The sequence below is a fragment of the Panthera uncia genome, chromosome D4 (genome assembly GCF_023721935.1).
Source record: "Panthera uncia isolate 11264 chromosome D4, Puncia_PCG_1.0, whole genome shotgun sequence".
In the NCBI taxonomy this organism is placed as follows: Eukaryota; Metazoa; Chordata; class Mammalia; order Carnivora; family Felidae; genus Panthera; species Panthera uncia.
In genome coordinates, this window is record NC_064807.1 from 55,134,723 (window position 1) to 55,156,430 (window position 21,708).

A 21,708-nucleotide genomic window follows, 5' to 3' on the forward strand; every position below is an offset into this window, starting at 1 on the left:
TCCTTCATTCAGATATATGTCAGTTCATCTATCTATTCATTTTCCATTGATCTATGCATTCTTTTGCTTATGGTGGTTCGGATTATGCTCTGTCGTCCCACCCTCATCCACTCTCCACTCTTCTCTACCCTGCTCTGTTCTCTGGAAGGCTGACCTGTATAGACTGAATTGCCCTCCAGCTTCTGTTTTAGTTTGGTCCACAGGAGGCAGCAGCAGGAGATCAGTGGGTGGTAGGAGAGAGAGGTTAATTCCCCAGATCCTTCATTTTGCTGCAGTCCTGGCAGTGAATAATTTTCTTTCTGGTAGTTGTTCTCAAAGAGTGGTCTTCAGACAGCAGCATCACCATCACCTGGGGGCTTGTTAGAAATGTAAATTCTGAAGTTCTATTCCAGACCTACTGGAATAATCTGTATTTTAACACACCTGTAGGTGACTGATACATGCTGGAGTCTGAAAACCACTGATCTATAGTTATAGATCCTTTGGGGCTCCCTCCTCTCTATGGGTCTCTCTGTAAGGCTCCTGAAACACTGTTCCCCCTTGCCCCTTCAGGCTTTGGTATGGTAATGGTTTCCCACTATTGCTAAACCCTGGGTGCCTCACTGTCCCATGTTGGTTTCTTAATCTCACCTCACCCCTTAAATAGCTCCTTTATTAAAGTCTTTCTGGTTAAAATTTTTTGAGTGTGCCACCTGCCAGGATCCTGATTGATACAGTAAATGGTACCAGAAGAGATCCAAGGAAATAGATTCCCACAATGGGATTCTAGGATTGGGCCGCTCAAATGTTTGATGAGTCACAGATAATCCCTTTACATGGGTAAAGAAGACACTAAGTAATCTGAAGCACGAAGAAACATCACAGTCACTTGGATTATCACCACTGAAGCATAGGGTGTAATGTTGGTGGAGGACAAGGCATTAGGAGATAAAAATGACAGAGGTACTTAATTACTATGGCCACAAGTGGGATTTCAAATGGTGATTACATATATAGTTGAATGGGCTGCCTGTTTGTGATAATGCTAGCAAAATTACATTAAAAAAAAAAGGTGAGGGATGCCTGGGTGGTTTGGTTGGTTGAGCATCCAATTCTTCATTTGGGCTCAGGTCATGATTTCATAGTTCGTGAGATTGAGCCCTGTGTTAGGGATTCTCTCTCTCCCTCTTTCTCTGCCCCTCCCCTATTCTTGCACCCCACCCCTACCAAATAAATAAATAAACATTTTAAAAAAGGGTGAAAAGATACCATGAACTTCTTTTTTTTTCTTTTTAACTTATTTTCTTTTTTATTATAATTTTTAAAATTTACATCCAAATTAGTATATAGTGCAACAATGATTTCAGGAGTAGATTCCTTAGTGCCCCTTACCCATTTAGCCCATCCCCCCTCCCACAATGCCTCCCGTAACCCTCAGTTTGTTCTCCATATTTATGAGTCTCTTCTGTTTTGTCCCCCTCCCTGTTTTTATATTATTTTTGTTTCCCTTCCCTTAAGTTCATCTGTTTTGTCTCTTAAAGTCCTCACATGAGTGAGGTAAATGCACAACCTCACCATACCTGATGCTAGGGTGCTGTTGGAAAGGAGCAGGATTCTGAGACTTGTGATGAGGATGTTTGGACAGAGATAAACAGAGCTGATAATGTTTTTTGTTTTTTTTTTAAAAATTATAATATTTTAATATTTTTTTAAAGTAAGCTTCATGCCCAGCACAGAGCCTAATGCAGAGCTTGAATTCATGATCTTGAGATCAAAACCTGAGCTGAGATCAAGAGTCAGACACTTAACTGACTGAGCCAACCCAGCACCCCTAATTTTTAAAAATTTTTAAATGTAATCTCTATGCCCAACATGGGGCTCAAATTTACAACCTTGAGATCAAGAGTCACATGCTCTACCAACTGAGCTAGCCAAGTGCCCCTAAAGCTGATAATTTAATATCTTCAAATTCCTTTGAACATTTCTTGCTGGTAGAAGAACACTCTTCTTCCTCCTGCAAACCATGAATGACCTGGCCTTTATTCCATTAAAAACATGTTTTTAATAACTCCTAAGGCATGCATTTTTTTCTTCAAGACTTACCCTGACAACTCCTCATAGTCTCCAGGCCTACAGGGATATATAAGATGTGCTCTAAGAACAACAGCGTGTATGCTGAAGGATTTGCAGGAACTTGAAACTCTATTGGAAGAATCTTGGGGACCAGTGAGGACAAATTTGTTGACATGGGTGCCCTCACCCAAGAATTGTATTAGTTCAGCACCTGGGAGTGATATTAATAGTCTGTTGGGTTGGTTACTGGAAGTGTGGACTCAACAGTGGCCTTTGATCAATAAAGTCGAGATGTTAGAACCTCACTGACATAAAACTTTGATGTGCATGTGATTTACATGGGAGTCTTATTAACCAGTAGATTCTGATTAAGTAGGTTTGGGGTGAAACCCAAGATGCTGCATTTCTTTTTTATTTTATTTTTATTTTTGAGAGAGAGAGAGAGAGAGAGAGAGAGCACGCACAAGCAGGGGAGGGGTGGGGAGGTGGGGACAGAGGATCCGGAGTGGGTTCCGAGCTGATAGCAGTGACCCCGATGCAGGACTCACACTCATGGACCATGAGGTCATGGCTTAAGCCAAAGTTGGATGCTTAACTGACTGAGCCACCCAGGCACCCCCAAGATGCTGCATTTGTAACAAACTTCTAAGTGATGCTGATGCTACTGGTCCATAGACTATACTTTGAGGGGCAAAGTAGAGGAAGGACTGCAAAATTTGAGAGAGATGGGAATGTTGGAGTGCACTTATTATGTACAACCACTAACTGTACACCTCTGAAGGGCTCCAAAAGATACTTCCTTCTCCAAGGCAATAAGAAAAGCTTAATGAAGGGAATAGTAACTTCTCTGAAAAGTACTATAGTGGCTTATTTAGCAGGCAAGAGATGAGGATAGAAGATGCCTTCTTGGGACTGGACAATCTTATTTCAAGGGGAATAATGGAATCCTTAAGCGGTAGAGGTCAGATGTGGGCACCTAACCATAAGCAATAAGGTAAATGAAATTACATATAAACTGTAAGGACAAGTTGGTAATTTATGTGCTTTGCCCACAGGGATCTGTGGTGCTAGCTAATTGATTATAGCATTCCTAGGGATGAAATAGATGGACAGCTTATTGATGTGCTACTTGACCTGTCTAAGTGGAAACATCTAAGTGGGCAAAAATTTGATCCAAATTGTACTGGGGATTTACAACCTTTTGCCTAGTTCCTCTACTTAAGTCAGTTTCCTAAACCAAAAGCCCTTTGATCGAGTGGAAGGTGGGAGGGCTTGAGTCTCTTTCACAGGTAGATTCTATACATCTTTCTCCTAGTTAGTGGTTCTCAAAGTGTGGTCCCTGGACCAACAGCATCTGCATCACCTGAGAACTTGCCAGAAGTGCAAATTATTGGGCTCTGCCCCAACTTCATTGGATCAGCAACTCTGCAAATGGTTCAGCAGTCTGTACTTTAACAAGCCTTTCTTGTAATTCTGATGTATGCTAAAATTTGAGAGTCACTGCTCTAAGCCTTCTCTATAGATATATCTGTAGCCATTTTGCTAGGGTGAGTCTGAATGTAGAATAGGACATACTCAGACCTTTGGGGCATTATTAGACACTGTCTCAAGTTAATGCTAGTCTTAGGGACCCAAAATCCTACTGTGGTCTGCCAGTTGGAGTGAAGGTTTATAGAGGTCAAGTTACAGGAGGATCTTAATACAGGTCTGTCTCACAGAGGGTCTCTAACACCTGTCCACATTATTTCCTAGGTTCAGAATGTATAGTGGGAATAGGTATACTTAGTAATTATCCAAATGTCCACACTGATTCCTGTGTGAATAAGGAAAATTATAGTAGAAAAGACCAAGTGGAAGTCCTTTAAACTATACCTGCCCTATCACATTTCCCACTAAATAGTAAACTTAAAGTAATGCTACATTCCTAGAGAAATTGCATAGATTAGAGCACCTTCAAAGACCTAAGAGATGCCATAATGCCTGGCACAGAATATTACAGCTAATAATCTAGCACATGCCTTTTTTTCTATACCAGTCAATTAAAGACCATTGAAATCAGCTTCTTTTCTTAAAATATTTTTAATGTTTATTTTTGAGAGACAGAGAGAGACAGAGACAGAGAGAGAGAGTGGGGGAGGGGCAGAGAGAGAGAGAGACACAGAATCTGAAGCAGGCTCCAAGCTCCGAGCTGTCGGCACAGAGCCCAACATGGGGCTCAAACCCACAAACTGTGAGATCGTGACCTGAGCCGAAGTTGGATGCTTAACCGACTGAGCCACCCAGGCACCCTGAAATCAGTTTTTCAATTGGAATGACAGGACTACACCATCACTGTCTTACCCCAGGGATGTATCAGCATTCCTGCTCTTTGTCATAAGAGCAGGACATCACATAGAATATCAACTGTCATAATCTTGACATCTCATAGAATATCAACTGACGACATTATGCTTACTGTCTCTGGTGGACAAGAAATAGCAGTCCCCTTAAATGCCTTAAGTTAAGGGTCTTAAGTTAAGACCCATATGTGCCAGAGAGAGAGAAAGAAATCTTACAAAAATTCAGGATCCTGCCATATAGGTGAAGTTTCTCGGCTACTGTGGGTAGAGAGAAGCTGAAAAACAGTGGTCTGTGGTGTGTTGTAACTTCATCATGAAGAAAAAGACACAATACTTAAAGGGAAGTTTAGATTTTGGAGGCAACATATGCTATATTTAGGTGTACTGCTGTAAAATATTTACTGGATATGACATAAAGCTGATGATTTTGCACTTGATCTTAGCCAAAAGGCCGAGAAGCGATAAAGCTGATGATTTTGAATGAAGCCCAGAGCAAGGAGGGCTCAGCAGCAGGTCCAGTTTCCAGGAAAGTTGCTCTGCTACTTGGGTGTTATGACTCATAAATCCAATGAACTTCAGATTTTCTGTGGCAGAAAAAGGGTGCTGTAGGAGCTCCAATAGGAGAATTACAGCAAAGACCCTTAGGGTGTTGGAGTAAGGCCACACCTCTTTTGCTAGTGATTATTTTCTATTTGAAAACCAGTTCCTGATTTGCCACTGGGCCTGGGTGAACACTCAGATTCTAGTTCACTCGGTGCCAATGTGGCCTAAGGGTGTTATCTATAGCAAATCATATAGTTGGATGTGCACAGTAGCATCATTCCATTGTTAAATGGCCATTGTACATATGAGATCAGGCCTTACAAATTTCAGAAGGCGGGAGTAAAAGCATGGGTAGGTGGCTCAGATTCCTACTTGTATTGTTTCTTCTTCTGATTACACTTACACCTTCAAGGAGAAGTTTTCTACAGTTAACAGAGGGGAAAAATGCATGGTCTTGATGTTTAGATGGTTCTCTAAGGTATGCTGGCATCCGTCAGAAGCAGACAGTTGCTTACATTCAGAGGTGGCCTTGAAAGACAGTGGTGAAGGGAATTCCTCTCAGCGGGCAGAATTTCAGGCAGTACTTTGAATGTCAACATTGTTGGGAAGTAGAGACAGCCTGAGGTTTGGAGGTATACTAATTCACATGCAGAGGCTGCCTACCATAACCCCGCCCTCACCTTTGTGAATGGTTCCTTCACTAAAATTTTTTTCCATTAAACCTTTCTGGGCATGCCATTTGTTTCCCGCCAAGATCCTGAATGATACAAGAGCATAGTGCAGAGGGAGCATAATAGGGCTCAATTAAATTTCATTACTGTCTGCCTGGAATGCCTGTTGAGAAAGACCTTGAGAATCAGCAGGAAAGAGTAAAATAACAAAATAATAACAAACAAGGGATTTGTAACACATTCATTCAATAAATATTTATTGAGGGCCCCCTATGTTCCAGACACTGTTCTTGGCACTAGGATACGGCAGTAAACAAAACAGATGGATGTTTCTGCTCTTGCAGAGTTTTTATTCTAATGAAGGAGACAGGCAATAAGAAAACAAGAAAAATGTATATACTTCAGAGGACAGTAAGTGCTATGAAGAAAAATAAAGAAGGCCAGAGGGGTAGGGAGTATTGGGGAGTGTGGTCAGGGAAAACTTTGGTGACAACATTTGAACAGAAAGCTGATGTGAAGAAGGTGAGGGAGAGAACCATTCAGAGATCTGGGGAAGATGTTCTAGGCAAAGAAAATAGCAAGTGTGAAGATTTTGAGGTGAGAGTATGTTTGAGGAATAGAAAGGAGGCCAATGTTATGGGAGGGAAGTGAGCAAAGAGTGGTGGGAGATATAGTCAGATATTAATATGGGCCAAATAATTAAGGCTTTGTAGGCCATTGTAGGGTTTATGTTTTATTTTGAGTGAGATGGGGAACGATTGGAGGGTTTTAAATGGAGGTGTGACATGATCTGATATGTTTTAAAGTCTCCTTCTGGCTGTCGGATCAAAGTAGTGCAAAGAATGGAAGCAGGGAGACCAGGTCAGAGGCTATTGCAATAATTGAGGAGGACACAATGTTACTGGGAGTTGGTGAGAAGTGATTAGATTCTGGAAATATTTTGAAGGTAAAGTCATGGGCTTTGGTTCGGGGTTCAGCATACAATGTGAGAGGAAAGAAGAGGCAAGAATACTGCAATATTTTTGGCTTGAGCAATGTGATGGATGGAGTTGCATTTACCAAGATGTGGATGACTACAGAGGAGTGGGTGTGTGGGAAGATCAGGGGCCTGGTTTGACTTGTTAGGATGAAGCAGCATTTTGGATATATAAGTGGAGATGTTAAGTAGGCAGCTGGTAATGTGAGTTTGAAGTTCAGGGGAGAAATTTTAGCTAAAAATACAAATTTGGGAGCATATGGATGGTATGTAAGGCCATAAGACATTGAGATCTCCAAGGGAGTGAGTGTAGGTAGAAGAGGTTCATGTTCCAAGTCCTGAAGCTCCCCAACATCGACAGATCAGGGATATGAAGAGGAATCAGGGAAGGAGGGGTGCTGTCAGGGTGTTACGATGGTACCCACTTTCATGGCAAACAGGGAAAGGACACAGGGTCTGTGGGTGGAAGGCTTAAGCACCAACTCCCTAGCCGTTGGTTTAGATGATCCAATGGGGGTGGAAGTGGGGGACTGGATGCCAAGCAGGTGGGTTTAAAACAGTTCCTGATCACATACACAGAACTCTAAGTGGGCTACATGCTTCACCTAGTTCACCCACTTCCCAGCCAGGTTGCTTTTGTGTGAGCCCTGGACAAATCTTACAGCTCAGGGCAGCTTTTTCCAGCCTATACCCACACTCCTCCAAGGAGCCCACACGGACTTCATGCTTCCTGGTTTGACCATATCCACACCTCAGGAATCACAGACCTTGGATAGTGGGCCATAGCTATTGGGACAGGGAAGGGAGCAGCTGTGCCTGGGAAGTCAACCAAGTCCATGGTAGGGGAGTTAATGATTGTGGGGAGAGGACCTCGACTAGATGCTTAGTGTTTGTTGAATGAATGAATGTGTGTATCCCAAGCTGTGTCCCTGGAGCTGTGCTTGACTGATGTGCTTGTCGTGTGTGTGTGTGTGTATGTATGTGTGTACCTGAGGTGCCCATCCTGTGTGTGGGCCTCCCCATACCTACCTCGCGCAGTTAGTGGTGTACGTGGCTGTGTGTCTCCTCTCCCAGGCCTGCAGAGGGCGCCCCAGCCTGGGAAGGGAGGCTCTCGAGTGGGCGGGGCTCTGGAGGAGAGGTGTAGGGAAGCTGTAGTTGGCTAGGGGTATTATAGCAGGGGCGGGGGCAGGGGGGTGGGGAGGCCCTGACCCAGGGGGCTCCTCAGAGAGTCCGGGAACGGCGTTGGGCCCAAAGTTCCTGGGCCCGGGCCGACTTCTGGTGCTCTCCTTGCTCCAGGCACCCGTGGGCCCCCGAAGCCGGAGGTCCCGGACAACGGGCCGGATACGCGGAGGGGAGACTTGGACTGTAAGTGGGACCACACCCCCGGGGGCCTGGGGCCAGCGTGGGTCTCAGAGGCCCCCCCGGGTGGCCATTACCCCAGGTTTAGAACAACGGCCCTCCCCCCAAATCCCCGCCACTCAGGCCCCCGAACTCGTCCGTACACAGCTCGCTGGCAGAGCCGCGTGGGCGGGCGAAGGCCTGTGTTTGTCTACAAATATTTATCTCCCTCACTCCCACTCCAACATACCCTGAGTCCAAGGCACTAACGTAGAAGTCGAAATAATGTTTGCCTTAAAGGCTAAAGGAAGTTCACATCACCTCTGGCACTTCCTTCACAGAATAACCTGCACCCGATTGATTCCTTACACCGCATAATTACGGTGCTAACCCTAAAAAAGGGTTTCTTTGTTCAGTGAAGGTTTATTGAGAGCCTAACTGTGCCGGCGTGAGGCTCGGCGCCAGAGGATGAAGGCCTTTAACATGGATATGAGCGGAAAAGGAATGTATACTATTCGTCATTGGACACAGGAAAACGCCAGACCTCTGGCCTATCATGAGACACATTTGAGGACAAGTAATAAAAAAAAAAATCTTTGTGGTCCCAGAAAGATAAAGGAAATGAAAACAAAATTCAACCCACAAACCTGCTGTTTGCATGTAGCCGACCGAGGACCGCGGTGACGATGCTGCCTCCTGGTGGCGGAACGGGGCAACGCAGCTATCACAGTCAAGTGGAGTTTCACAGGGTGGGAGTGGTGGTGGCAGTGACGGCGTGGATTCTGAACCGAAATTGGCTCTGGCTGCCCAGGTGGTCAATAGTGGAATTTCGTTCTCTTAATATTAGATTGAAATTTATTATGACAACAGTTCCATAGCTCTAAGGCGAAAGTCTTCAAGAACATGGCATCAGAGTTTCCCTGGGGTGTTTTGGTTTGTCACCACCGAGAAAGGGATGTCCTGAAGAAAACAAAGTCTTCAGCTTCTTTTCATAGCTAATACATTCTCTGCAGGTGGAACTGTAAACACCAATAGAAGAATTAAAAATATAGGTGTTAAAAAAAGACGCTTGGCAACTTAAGCATTTATGAAAATGGTAACTCATTGGTCAAGACTGATGCCAAAGGATAGAAGCATTGATGAATTTCATAAAACAACACAGCATCATTTTGACCCAAAATACAAGGAAAAATAGCACCTGGATGTGGGAAAGAGAAAGAACTTCACAAAAGAGGCCAGTGAGCTGAAGGCGTTTTCACAGGTAAATGCTTAAAGCCAGGAAACAAATTAATTTTGAGTTTCATAAATAGTAAGTGTGGGCCCAGTCCCTCTGACATTCCTGTGCCCTAATGCAAGGTACAGATGCCAAGTGTGTTAGTGGTGCTGTGCTGGTACCTCTATATTGTTCCATTTTTAATTTTTGAAAGGAATATATCAAAAGAAAGGCTCTGTCATTGGTGATCATGACCCTCTAAAGGCTTGGGTTGATGAGGAAAGAATGAAATAGTGGCTAGCCAGAGTATGGCCCAAGTATTGTGGGAGGTGTGGTTGAGAAATCTGATTGCTTAGTTTGGAATTCGTTTCAGGTTCATATTACTGAGCTTAAGATGTTTTTAGGAGGTCTCACTAGCTCTGGACAGGGTTAAGGATATGGGATACAAACCCCTTACATTTGAATTTTTTTTTTAACGTTTATTTATTTTTGAGACAGAGAGAGACAGAGCATGAACGGGGGAGGGTCAGAGAGAGGGAGACACAGAATCTGAAACAGGCTCCAGGCTCTGAGCTGTCAGCACAGAGCCTGACGTGGGGCTCGAACTCACTGACCGCGAGATCATGACCTGAGCGGAAGTCAGCCGCTCAACCGACTGAGCCACCCAGGCACCCCAGAACCCCTTACATTTGTATCAAAGTGGTCCTTAAAGGATTCACAAAGGAGGGCCAGGGGAAATGGGAGGCTTCTAATTCCCAGGCAACTCTGACAAGAAGGAGCTGGCCCATCATTTCATAAGTGTGTGTGTTGTTTCATGGGAGAGATAGTGACAAGATCATTTAAAAACATGGTATTAGTAATTTTCTGAATGGTCCTGAGGGTGACTTATTGTTAGCAGAAAGTTTTAAAGCAATAGACCCATTTAAAAAATATATATATTTTTTTAACGTTTATTCACTTTTTGAGAGACAGAGACAGAGTGTGAGCAGGGCAGGGGCAGAGAAAGAGGGAGACACACAATCCAAAGCAGGCTCCAGGCTCTGAGCTGTCAGCACAGAGCCCGATGTAGGGCTTGAACTCATGAACTGGGAGATCATGACCTGAGCTGAAGTTGGACACTTAACTGACTGAGCCTCCCAGGTGCCCCTCAATAGACCCAGTTTTAAAGCAATGAAATGTTTTAGTGCTTTAGTGTTAAAGGAAAACTGGATTCCAGGGATTACAGTGGCTTTTCATGATTGAGGGGATGATGATTTTGTAAATTTGGGGGATGTTTGCTCTTTAGAATTTTTTTTCTTCTTTTACATTCCTAGTAGAAGCCATTGTCTCCCTATTGAACACAGGTATACTACTATTCAGTAAAATATTTATTTTTACATATGCATGAGCAAGGCATTGGAAGTCCTTCAAATTTATAATTTTATTGTATGCTTTGTACTTGTTTTTTTTGTTTTTGTTTTTGTTTTTTTTTTTTCCAACGTTTTTTATTTATTTTTGGGACAGAGAGAGACAGAGCATGAACGGGGGAGGGGCAGAGAGAGAGGGAGACACAGAATCGGAAACAGGCTCCAGGCTCCGAGCCATCGGCCCAGAGCCTGACGCGGGGCTCGAACCCACGGACCGCGAGATCGTGACCTGGCTGAAGTCGGACGCTTAACCGACTGCGCCATCCAGGCGCCCCACTTTGTACTTGTTTTTATGGAAATATTTCCTTGTCTAAGCAGCAGTCTTTTGGAAATTTACCTTCATCTCCTCTCCCATTTCTGTCCTTTACACACATACACACACCAAAAACATTTACTGTAGTTTTAGTTGGGGCTCAGGAAGAAGTACAAATAAATGCATGTGTTTAATTTGCCATCTTTACCCTGAACTCCTACTAGTCTTTGAATTTAATGGTGTTGATCTTTTCCTTTATGGTTTGTGTTTTATGGTTTTAATCTTTTTGTCTTGGTTTGGTTTTGGTTTTACATCTTAAGCTCTTTCTATCTCAAGGTTATAAACACACGTATCTATAGTTTCCTCTATTACATATATTTGAAACATTGGGTCTTTCATTCATCTCATATGATGAAACATTGAAAAGTATTGAGTTTATGATAGTGACAAGATAGAGGTGTTTTAAAAATGGAAGAGAAATTAGAACTTAGAAAAAACCCCAAAAGGCAAGTGGCAAAGGAAAAGTAAGCCAAGTACACTACTGTGCTATGCAGTGAACAATTACATGGTGATAATAATGTAAACTCTGATCATGACCTAAATATAGTGGTATGACTATATTTAGAGGACAGGGTGACAGAAGAGGAGGGTTGGTAAGAGTTAATTCCCCATTTTTTATAATAGGAAGCCAATTGACAACGTTTAAATAGATAAACCGAGAAACAGAAGTGTGAACAAAGTATTTAGATGTATGGCACTAACTCCTAGAAGAAGTAGCTTAAGAGTTAAAATTTACAGGAAGTGGGACACCTGGGTGGCTCAGTCCATTGAGCTTCTGACTTCAGCTCAGGTCATGATCTTGTGGTTCAAGAGTTTGAGCCCTGCATTGGGCCCACTGCTATCAGCTCAGAGCCCGCTTTGAATCCTCTGTCCACCCCCACCTCTCTGCCCCGCCTCTGCTCATTCTCTTTCTCTCTCTCAAAAATGAATAAAAACATTTAAAAAATTTGTAGGAAATGGTTTTCAAAAGTTTTTTGATATTTTGAAAAGCCATGACTATTACTTATTTTTTTTTTAAATTATGCATCTTAAGGGGCGCCTGGGTGGCTCAGTTGGTTGAGCATCTGACTTCGGCTCAGGTCATGATCTCGCAGTCTGTGAGTTCGAGCCCCGCATCGGGCTCTGTGCTGATGGCTCAGAGCCTGGAGCCTGCTTCCGATTCTGTGTCTCCCTCTCTCTCTGCCCCTTCCCTGCACATGCTCTGTCTCTCTCTGTCTCAAAAATAAATAAAAACATTAAGAAAAAAAATTTAAAAAAAAAGAATGTAAGATTGTTTAAAAAAAATAAATTATGCATCTTAAGAAAAAAGAAAGAACAAGATAACATTGTCAAAGATGAAGGCAGATAAGGACAGTGGCCACTCGTTTTCTGATGGAATAAGGAATATATTGCATGCCTGCTCAGGGCAGGGTTTGAGGCACAGATGAGGCATAGATAATTAACAGGATAATTTAGCGAAATACAAAGTTCTGCTTATGTGTTTCCTTTTACTCCGGAGCAACCTCGAGTTTTGGCATGGCTAAGAATAGAGGCATCCTGATGTCAAAGGCCCTTCTGCTTTTGTAAAAGTCAGAAGCACACCTGGGAAGAGGTTATGCCCCGGAGGGACTGGGGAGAGGAAGGATTTTGAAGAAAGGTCTTTCTGACTGGGAGGGAATTGGTATGTATGTCCAGCAATGGGCTGTGATCCCTGGCTGTGTTGAAGCAAGTGTCAGCATCTGAGTGAATGGCTCTGTGGGGGTGTCATGGGAAGCCAGGTTCAAGCCCAGAGTCTTTTATAGCTGAGTTCCCGTGTCTCTAATGTGGCACAGAGCTAAGAGTTTGAGAAGCCAGCACCTGAAGAGTCATACCTGCTAGTACCACAGGGGCCTTAGCATTTACTGGTAAGACTGATGTCCAGTGATGGGATGGTGTGGGGAGCAGATAGGATGCCTCTTCTGTGCCTTGATGTTTCTATGACCTTTGCACAGCCCTTGGCAAGTGGGATCTCCAGACTTCCTGATGTTGAATTCCTCATTAGCACTCCAGTGCAGGGGCTTGGAGTAGGATTAAGTTCATTGAAAGAACATTTTAAAATGCAATAATTCTTGTGGCACCTGGGTGGCTCAGTTGGTTGAGTGTCCGACTTCAGCTCAGGTCATGATCTCATGATTTGTGGGTTTGAGCCCCACACTGCAGTTCTGACTACACAGAGCCTGCTTCGGATCCTCTGTCTCCATCTCTCTCTGCCCCTCCCCTGGTCATGTTCTCTCAAAAATAATTAAAACACACACACACACACACACACACACACACACACACAAATGCAGTAATTCTTGCATATCTGAATTTTCAGACTAAGATCACACCTGCTGCACGAGGATAGGTAGGAAGAGCCCCCATCTTCGCCCATTGCAGGAAGACCAGACAGCACTTACTTTAATGACTTTATGATAAGTAGTAAATGATGTGGTGTGCTCAGGCTCCCACGGAAGGAAAAGGTGGTGGGGCAGTCACCTCTAGCTTCTCGCCCCTCACCCAGGATCTATTCCCTTCTTTCCCACATGGCCTGGCTCCCCAATGGTTTTCCCTCTCCCTATATCCCTTTTATCCCCTATGGGGATAAAAGAAGCAATGAGGGGATCTCTGCTCTGGGGAGGAAGAGGTAGAGAAGAGCCAGGCCAGAGTCTTCTTAGAGAGGACACCGATTTGCATTTGAATTCTGGGGTTCTAAATACCTGCCACAGGAGACTTAGTCCTTGGTCTCAGAGGTTAAAGGGGCTAAAGTACCCTAGGGAAGAAAGGGAAGGAGAGAAGGCTTTCCCACCTGGGAGGGAGCTTAGGGAGTCAAGAAGCCCAGATAGGAATAGAGAAGCACACAGCTCCATTAAACAAAGAGAGACCCAGCTTCACTGATGAGGGCAGGAGTGTGTGGGTATTTGGGAAGGGATGGGGGCTCTGAAGGGGTCCCAGGGCCGGAACTGTGCATAGGGTAGGTTTTAGTAGAACTTGTGTTTGCCTGTGTTACAGGCAGGCCTAGGTTCCATTCTCCCTTCTGGGGACCCTCCCAAAGAAGTCCTTGGACCTTCGTATTCAGAGGACCCCAGGGAAAGTGGTGGCAGTCCCAGGCAGAGCTAGGAAAAGATCTGGAGGTCACTCCTGAAGTGATAGCATGCTGGACATAACCAGGGAAGAGCCCTCTTCAGGGTCTCAGAGGCCTGCAGAGCTTTTGGCGATGTGTGCTCTTGGTCCACCATCTCTCACTGACAGGGATTTCTCAGAGACCGGGAGCAGCCCAGATCCCTCTACTGCCAGGGTAACTGGGAGGCAAGGAAACTCTTGGGATAGGTGAGAAAATAGAATTTTCCAGGTCAAGTTCTTGGCTGGGACCAGAGTGTGTGACCCCACCCTGTAGTGACACTGGCTTCCCCATTGACGCAAACACACAGGAACAGATACTTGGGTGGGAGGCTGGAACAGGTTTTTATTGTTAGATATAAATTGTATTTACAAGAAAGCAGTAGGGTGCAGTGGGAGTAGGGTCAGGTCCAGTATCCTGGGTGACCTTTTCTCAGAGGGGACAGTCCTGCTGCCTCCTCTCACACTTCCTGGGAGACTCTCCCTCCTCTGCCTTTCTGGGTCTGGCCTGGTGTGGGCAATGTAGCCATGCAGGGTAGGGCTGGGTATACAGATGGGATGGTTGAAGCAGGAGAAGGGGTGAGGCAAGGCCAGCATGAGGTGGCTGCTCTGCGGCCCCTGAGTCTACCCCCTCTCCTAGCCCACTTCTTGCTCCTTGGATTGGGGCTCCAAGCCCCAGTGAGGCTGGTGGGGGCCTCCTGGGCTCCAGGCTGGTCACTGGGCTATGACCCTTTTGGGGTCTGTGGCTGTTCAGTCCTGGGAGGGCAGAAGAGGGGTTTGAGGGGCTGATCAGGGCTCCCCTTCACTTCCCTCCCACTGTCCCTCTAGCTTCCTCACCTCTTACAGCCTTTGGAGCCCTTTCCCTTCTTGCCAGACTTGGGGGCTCCTTTGTCCCTCTTACAGCCCTGGGCTTGTTTCCGTGGGGCTGGTGGCTTGTCCAGACGTTGCATCAGCTGCTGCACCCAGGTCTCTTTAGGGTCTGCGCATAGCTCTGGCTGAGAGCGCTTCCGAGGTGAGAACCTGGGGGTTGGGCATTAGCAAGCCTGTCCTAGTTTTGCCCGCCATGCCCTCCCCACTCAGCTGCACCCACCTTCTTGCACCCACTCACAGGATAGCTGAGATGGGGCAGCCCCTGCTTGGCTCCTGCTTCCGGTAGCTGCGGACAACCTGGGCGGGAATCTTCCTTAGGCTGTACTTGAGGCAACAATCCTGCGCCCCTCCATCACTGCCTGCAGGGTGGGGTTTACAGGGAGCCGGGGCTCCTGGTAGGCTCCCACCCGCGCCTCCCCTTCTCCCCATCCTAGGCAACTCCCTCTTTGATACCTTGGGTCCAGGGGATGCAGAAGGCCAGGACCAGGACAAGGAGGCTCAGAGCCAATGACTGAGCCATGGCTGTGGTAGAAGGTGAGTGTGAGGCCAGAGCGGTAGGCGAGGTGGACAGCTGCAAGTTGGGGGTCCGTGTGTCAGCTAGGACTGGTCTGCTGCCTATTTATGCAGGCAGACACTTTCACTTCCTCCATCCCCAGCCACTCTGTCCATGCAAGAATAGGGATCTCCCTCCTTTTCCTTCCTGAAAGGCTGCCTCACTAGTATGCGGAAACGAAAACTTCACACAGCCCATCGGATCCCAAGCCTCCTGAGTCTGTCTCCTCAATATCAATTGAATCTGTCCAGCCCTTTTTCTACCTTTGGCCACTGTTTTGGTCCAGGCTTCACTGTGTCTCTCCTGGAACACTATGATTGCCTCTTCACTGCATTTTAGGTTCCATATTCTCCCCATTCTTCCACAGGCTGAGGACTGTTGCTTCCTAAAATGTGCATTTGATTTTTGGATTGTAAGAGTTCTTTTTTTTTTTTTTTAAAGTAGGCTTGATGCATAGTGTGGAGCCCAATGTGGAACTTGAACTCACAACCCTGAGATCAAGACCTGAGCTGAGATTGAGAGTCGGACGCTTAACTGACTGAGCCACCCCAAAGATATTTCTTTTAAGTATTATTTATTTAAGTAATCTCTACACTGAGTGTGGGGCTTGGACTCATGATCCCGAGATCACGAGTCACACGCATGCTCTTTGGACTGAGCTAGCCAGACGCCTCTGGATTTTGAAAGTTCTTTATGCATTCTGGATAATAGACCCTTATCAGATATATGATTTGCAAATATATCCTCCTATTCTGTGGATTTTCACTATCTTGATAGTGTCCTTTGATACATAGAATTTAAAAATTTTGATGAAGTCCTACTTATCTATTTATTTTTCTGTTACCTGTGCTTTTAGTGTCATATTTAAGAAACCTATGCCAAATCTAAGGCCATGAAGATTTCTCCTTGTTTTTCCCCTCAACTTTATTGAGGTATAATTGACAAAATTGTATGTATTTAAAGTGTACAACATGATGACTTCATACAGGTATACATTATGAAATAATTACCATAATCAAGTTAATTAATACCTTTGTCACTTCACATAGTTACCTTTTTCCTTTTTTGTGGTGAGAATGCTTAAGATCTACTTTCTTACCAATTTCAAGTATACAATATAGTATTATTAACTACAGTCACCATGCTGTACATTCACTCCTTAGAACTTATTCATCTTATAACTGAAAGTTTGTACCTTTGACCAACATCTCCCCATGCTCCCCCTGCCCCCAACTCCTGGCAGCCACCACTCTGTTTCTATGTGTTTGAATTTTTTTTTTGATTCCACATATAAATGATACCATATACTATTTGTGTTTCTCTGTCTGGCTTATTTCACTTAATAAAAAAGGCTTTCCAGGTTCATCCATGTTGTCATGATGGCAGTTTCCTTCTTTTTTATGGCTGAATAATATTCCATTGCATGTATGTATGTATTAGATCTTCTTTATCCATTCATCCGTCAGTAGACACTTAGGTTGTTTCCATGTCTTGGCCATTGTGAATAATGATAACAATGAATAAGGGAGGACAAATATCACTTTGAGGTAGTGGTTTCATTTCCTTTGGATATATACCCAGAAGTGGGGTTGCTAGACCATATGTAGTTCTATTTTTAATTATTTGAGGAAATCCATATTGTTTTTCATAATGTATGTACCAATTTACATTCTTATCAACAATGTAGAGGGGTCCCTTTTCTCCACATCCTCTCCAACATTTGTTATCTCTTGTCTTTTTGATAATAACCATTCTAACAGGTATGAGGTGATATATCCTTGTGGTTTTTGGTTTGCATTTCCCTGATGATTAGTGATGTTGAGCATATTTTTATATACCTGTTAGGCATTTGTATATTCTTTGGAAAACTGTCTACTCAGGTCCTTTGTCCATTTTTAAATCATATTTTGTTTATTTTGCTATTGAGCTTATGAGTTGCTTATATATTTTAGGTATTACCCCTTATCAGATAGTTTGTAAATATTTTCTCCCATTCCCTAAGTTACATTTTCATTTTGCTGATGGCTTCCTTTTCTGTGCAGAAGCTTTTTAGTTTGATGTAGTCCCACTTGTTTATTTTGCTTTTGGTGTTATACCCCCCTAAAGTAATTGCCAAGACCAATATCAAGTAGTTTTTCCTTTTCTAGGAGTTTTACAGTTACAGGTCTTACATTTAAGTCTTTATCCATTTTGAGCTAATTTTTGTGTGTGGTGTAAGATATGGGTCCAGTTTCATTCCTGTAGATGTGGCCATCCAGTTTTACCAACATTGTTGTTCTTGGTGCCATTGTCAAAGATTAGTTGACCACATACGCATGGGTTTATTTCTGTGCTCTTTATTCTCTTCCATTGGTCTATGTATCTGTTTTCATGCTAGTACCATACTGTTTTAATAACTATAGCATTTTAATATAGTTTGAAATTATGAAGTATGATGCTTCCAGCTTTGTTTTTCTTCTTCATGATTCTGGTTGTTTGGAGTCTTTTGTGGTTCTTTTTTTTTTTTTAATTTTTTTAACGTTTATTTATTTTTGAGACAGAGAGAGACAGAGCATGAACGGGGGAGGGTCAGAGAGAGGGAGACACAGAATCTGAAACAGGCTCCAGGCTCTGAGCTGTCAGCACAGAGCCTGACACAGGGCTCAAACTCACTGACCGCGAGATCATGACCTGAGCCGAAGTCAGCCGCTCAACCGACTGAGCCACCCAGGCACTCCGAGTCTTTTGTGGTACTATATGAATTTTAGGTTGCCTTTTTTTTCTATTTCTGTAAAAAATGCCATTGGAATTTTGACAGAGATTTCATTGAATCTTTTTAAAAATTTAAATATAATTTATTGTCAAATTGACTTACATACAATACCCAGTGCTCATCCTGCATTGAATCTTTAGCTCACTTTGGGTAGTATGGACATTTTAACAATATTAATATTACACAGGATATCTTTCCATTTATTTGTGTCCTCCTCAGTTTCTTTCATCAGTGTCTTATATTTTTCAGTGTATGGTTCTTTCACTTCCTTGGTTAAATTAGCCCTAAGTATTTTATTGCTTTTGATGATATTATAAATGGGATTTAAAAAAAATTTCTCTTCTAGATAGTTTGTTGTTAGTATATAGAAATATCGCTAATTTTTGTGTGTTGATTTTGTATCCTGAAACTTTACTGAATTTGTTTATTAGTTTTTTGGGTGTGTGTGTGTGTGTGTGTGTGTGTGTGTGTGTGTTTTGGTGGAGTCCTTGGGATTTTCTATATATAAGATCATGACATCTGCAAGCAAATGACAGTTTTACAAGCAATGTACAAGCAAACGATCTGGATACTTTTCATTTCTTTTTCTTGCCTAATTGCTCTGGCTAGGACTTCGAGTACTGAGTTGAATAGAAGTGTTGATAGTAAGCACCCTTGTTGTTCCTAATATCCCCCAGCGTGGGGCTTGAACTCATAACCCTGAGATCAAGAATCACATGCTCTACTATCTGTGCCAGCCAGGCATCCCAAACATTTTTTAAAAATAAAGTCTATGCCCAACGTGGGGCTTGAACTCAGACCCCCTAGATCAAGAGTCACAAGCTCTACTGATCGAACCAGCCAGGTGCCCCAGTTTTGTTCCTGATCATACAGAAAAAGCTTTCGACCTTTCACTCTTGAAATATTGTCATATATGAAATATATAGCTGAAATATTGTCATATATGACTTTACTTATGTTGAGGTACATTCCTTCTATACCTAATGTATTGAGAGTTTTTATCATGAAAGAATGTTGAATTTTGTCAAATGCTTTTTATTGCATCTGTTGAGATGATCCTATAATTTTTATCTTTCATTATGTTAATGTGTTTCACATTTGTTGATTTGAATATATGAACCACCCTTGCATCTCAGGGATAAATCCCACTTGATCATGGTGTATGACTCTTAATGTGCTGCCAAATATGGTTTGTAAGTATTTGTTGAGGATTTTTGCATGTATGTTAATCAGGGATCTTGGCCTGTAGTTTTCTTTTCTTGAAGTGTCCTTGTCTGGTTTTAGTATCAGGGTAAGGCTGGCCTCATAAAATGAGTTTGGGAGTGTTCCTTCATCTTCAATTTTTTGGAAGAGTTTGATTGGTATTAATTCTTCTTTAAATGTTTGGTAGAATTTACCAGTGAAGGATTCGCCTGGTAGAATTTACCAGGTCCATCTGGTCCTGGGCTTTTCTCCATTGGGAGATTTTTTATTCTTGATTTAGTGTCCTAACTAGTTATGGGTCTATTCATATTTTCTATTTCTTCATGATTCAATCTTGGTAGGTTGTATGTTTCTAGGAATTTGTCCATATTTTCTAGGATATCCAATTTGTTGGTTATATATATTATGAATATTGGTTATATATATAATTGTTCATAGTGGTCTCTTATGATCCTTTGTATTTGTGTGGTATCAGTTGTAATGCCTCCTTTTTCATTTCTGATTTTATTTTCCAGTAAAAACCTCTAACTGCTTCCATTGCTGCACAAATTCACTCCACCAACAGTGTACTATGGTTCCCTTTTCTCCATATCCTTACCAGCACTGGTTATTTTTTTTCTTTTTCATAATAGCCAATCTGACAGGTGTGAGTTGATATCTCATTGTTGTTTTGATTTGCAGTTCCCAGATGGATTAGTGATGTTAAGCATCTTTTCATGTGCCTGTTGGCCATTTGTGTGTCTTCTTTGGAAAAATGTCTACTCAAATCTTCTACTTATTTTTTTCTTGTTTTTTAAAATTTTTATTTATTTATTTTGAGAGAGAGAGAGACAGAGAAAGTGGGAGAGGGGCAGAGAGAGAGAGAGAGAGAAAGAGAGAGAGAGGAGAGAGAGGGGGAGAGGGGGAGAGAGAATCCCAAGCAGGCTCTGTGCTCTCAGCACGGAGATGGACATGGGGTTTGATCTCATGAACTGTGAGATCATGGCCTGAGTGGAAATCAAGTCAGATGCTTAACTGACTGAGCCACCCAGGTTCCCCTCCTTTACTTATTAAAAAATTGTTTTTATATTAAGTTGTATGAATTCTTTATATATTTCAGATTTTAGCCTCTTATTGGATATGTGATTTGCAAATACCTTCTCTGATTCAGTAGGTCTTTCATTTTGTTAATGGTTTCCTACACTGTACATGTAGTTTGATGTAATCCCATTTGTTTATTTTAGCTATTGTTGTCCTTGTCTAAGGAGATTGATCCAAAAAAAATTGCTAAGGCTGACGTCAAAGAAATTACTATGTTTGCTTCCAGGAGTTTTATGGTTTCAGGTCTTATATTCAAGTTAGACTGAGTAATTTCAATTGCATTATATTCAAGTATGCTGATCCTTCCTTCCACCTTCTCAAGTTTGTTGTTGAATTCCCCCAGTTATTTTTTTTTTCATTTAAGTTATTGTATTTTTGGCTCTAGAATTTTTGTTTGGCTCATTTTAAATAATTTGTACCTCTTTATTGATAGTCTCATTTTGCTCAGACATTGTTTTTTGAGATTTCCCTTAGTTCTTTGCCCATGGTCTCCTTCAGCTCTTTGAACAGATGTTTTGACTTTTCCAAACAATTTTTGCCAGGTATGCATTCTTCGTTGTGTGTGGTCCCTGAAGTTTCTGTTCTTTATCTATGCAGTTAGCCAGTGACCTGACAAAAGTTTCTCTACCCACTTCCCACTAAAAGGGTTCTGTCCCTTTTAACATTTTGATTTATGCCCCTGTGGAAGCTGCTGCAGCCCAAGAGGGCTGCAACCAAAGCAAGCGTCTCACCTGTCCCTCAGGGAACCACCAGACTGACCAAAATGCACAATCCCCAATTTTTGGAGGATGAGATTCTCTGCCACCAGCCAGAAACTCCAGGAATGTGTGCCACTGTCTCCACAGTGTTAGCTAGTAGCTAGTTGATGCATGATGGTCTCTTATGAAAGATCAAGCATCCTCTCCCTTAATCAAGCACTCCCCTGATTGTTATAAGTGTCTGATAAATTTCCAGAGTTCTGAAATAGGTACTTTCAATTGCTCTTTCCAGCTTAGTGGTTGCTTTAGTGGAGGGACCAACCCCTAGAGTTTCCTACTCTGCCATTTTGCATGCTGTCATTCCTGTAGTTTAGTTTTTAATGTTTTAAATCTTTTCTCTGTTTGGAATTTATGCTGGTGTATGGTGTGTGTATTATTGGGTCATGACTTAGAACCTATATTTAAATCCAGATTGGGACTTCAGAGTTGTAATCATCAGGTTAGGACTCGAAAAGCCATCTAGTTCTCAGAGTGCTAAACCCAGCACCAGGCTCCCTCATACCCAGGCTTATCCCACATTTCTG

At 42.9% G+C, this 21,708-nt stretch overlaps 1 protein-coding gene across 1 annotated transcript; it reads right to left on the reverse strand.

Moving 5' to 3' along the window:
• Positions 1-14,271: 14,271 nt before the first annotated feature.
• Positions 14,272-15,447, reverse strand: CCL21 (C-C motif chemokine ligand 21). Its single transcript, XM_049625563.1, has 4 exons — positions 15,292-15,447; positions 15,077-15,197; positions 14,806-14,988; positions 14,272-14,724 (listed from the first exon to the last, which is right to left on the reverse strand). The coding sequence occupies exons 1-4, from the start codon at positions 15,356-15,358 to the stop codon at positions 14,691-14,693; spliced, it is 405 nt and encodes a 134-aa protein (XP_049481520.1). The 5' UTR covers positions 15,359-15,447; the 3' UTR covers positions 14,272-14,690.
• Between the last annotated feature and the right edge of the window lie 6,261 nt (positions 15,448-21,708).

Excerpts from the sequence above, each read along its gene's own strand:
- CCL21 (XM_049625563.1), bottom strand. The coding sequence starts at position 15,358 with ATGGCTCAGTCATTGGCTCTGAGCCTCCTTGTCCTGGTCCTGGCCTTC. Across the intron at positions 14,989-15,076 it reads TGCCCCATCTCAGCTATCCT|GTTCTCACCTCGGAAGCGCT; the intron begins GTGAGTGGGTGC and ends CCCAACCCCCAG. Across the intron at positions 14,725-14,805 it reads GGCTCCAAAGGCTGTAAGAG|GACTGAACAGCCACAGACCC; the intron begins GTGAGGAAGCTA and ends CTGCCCTCCCAG.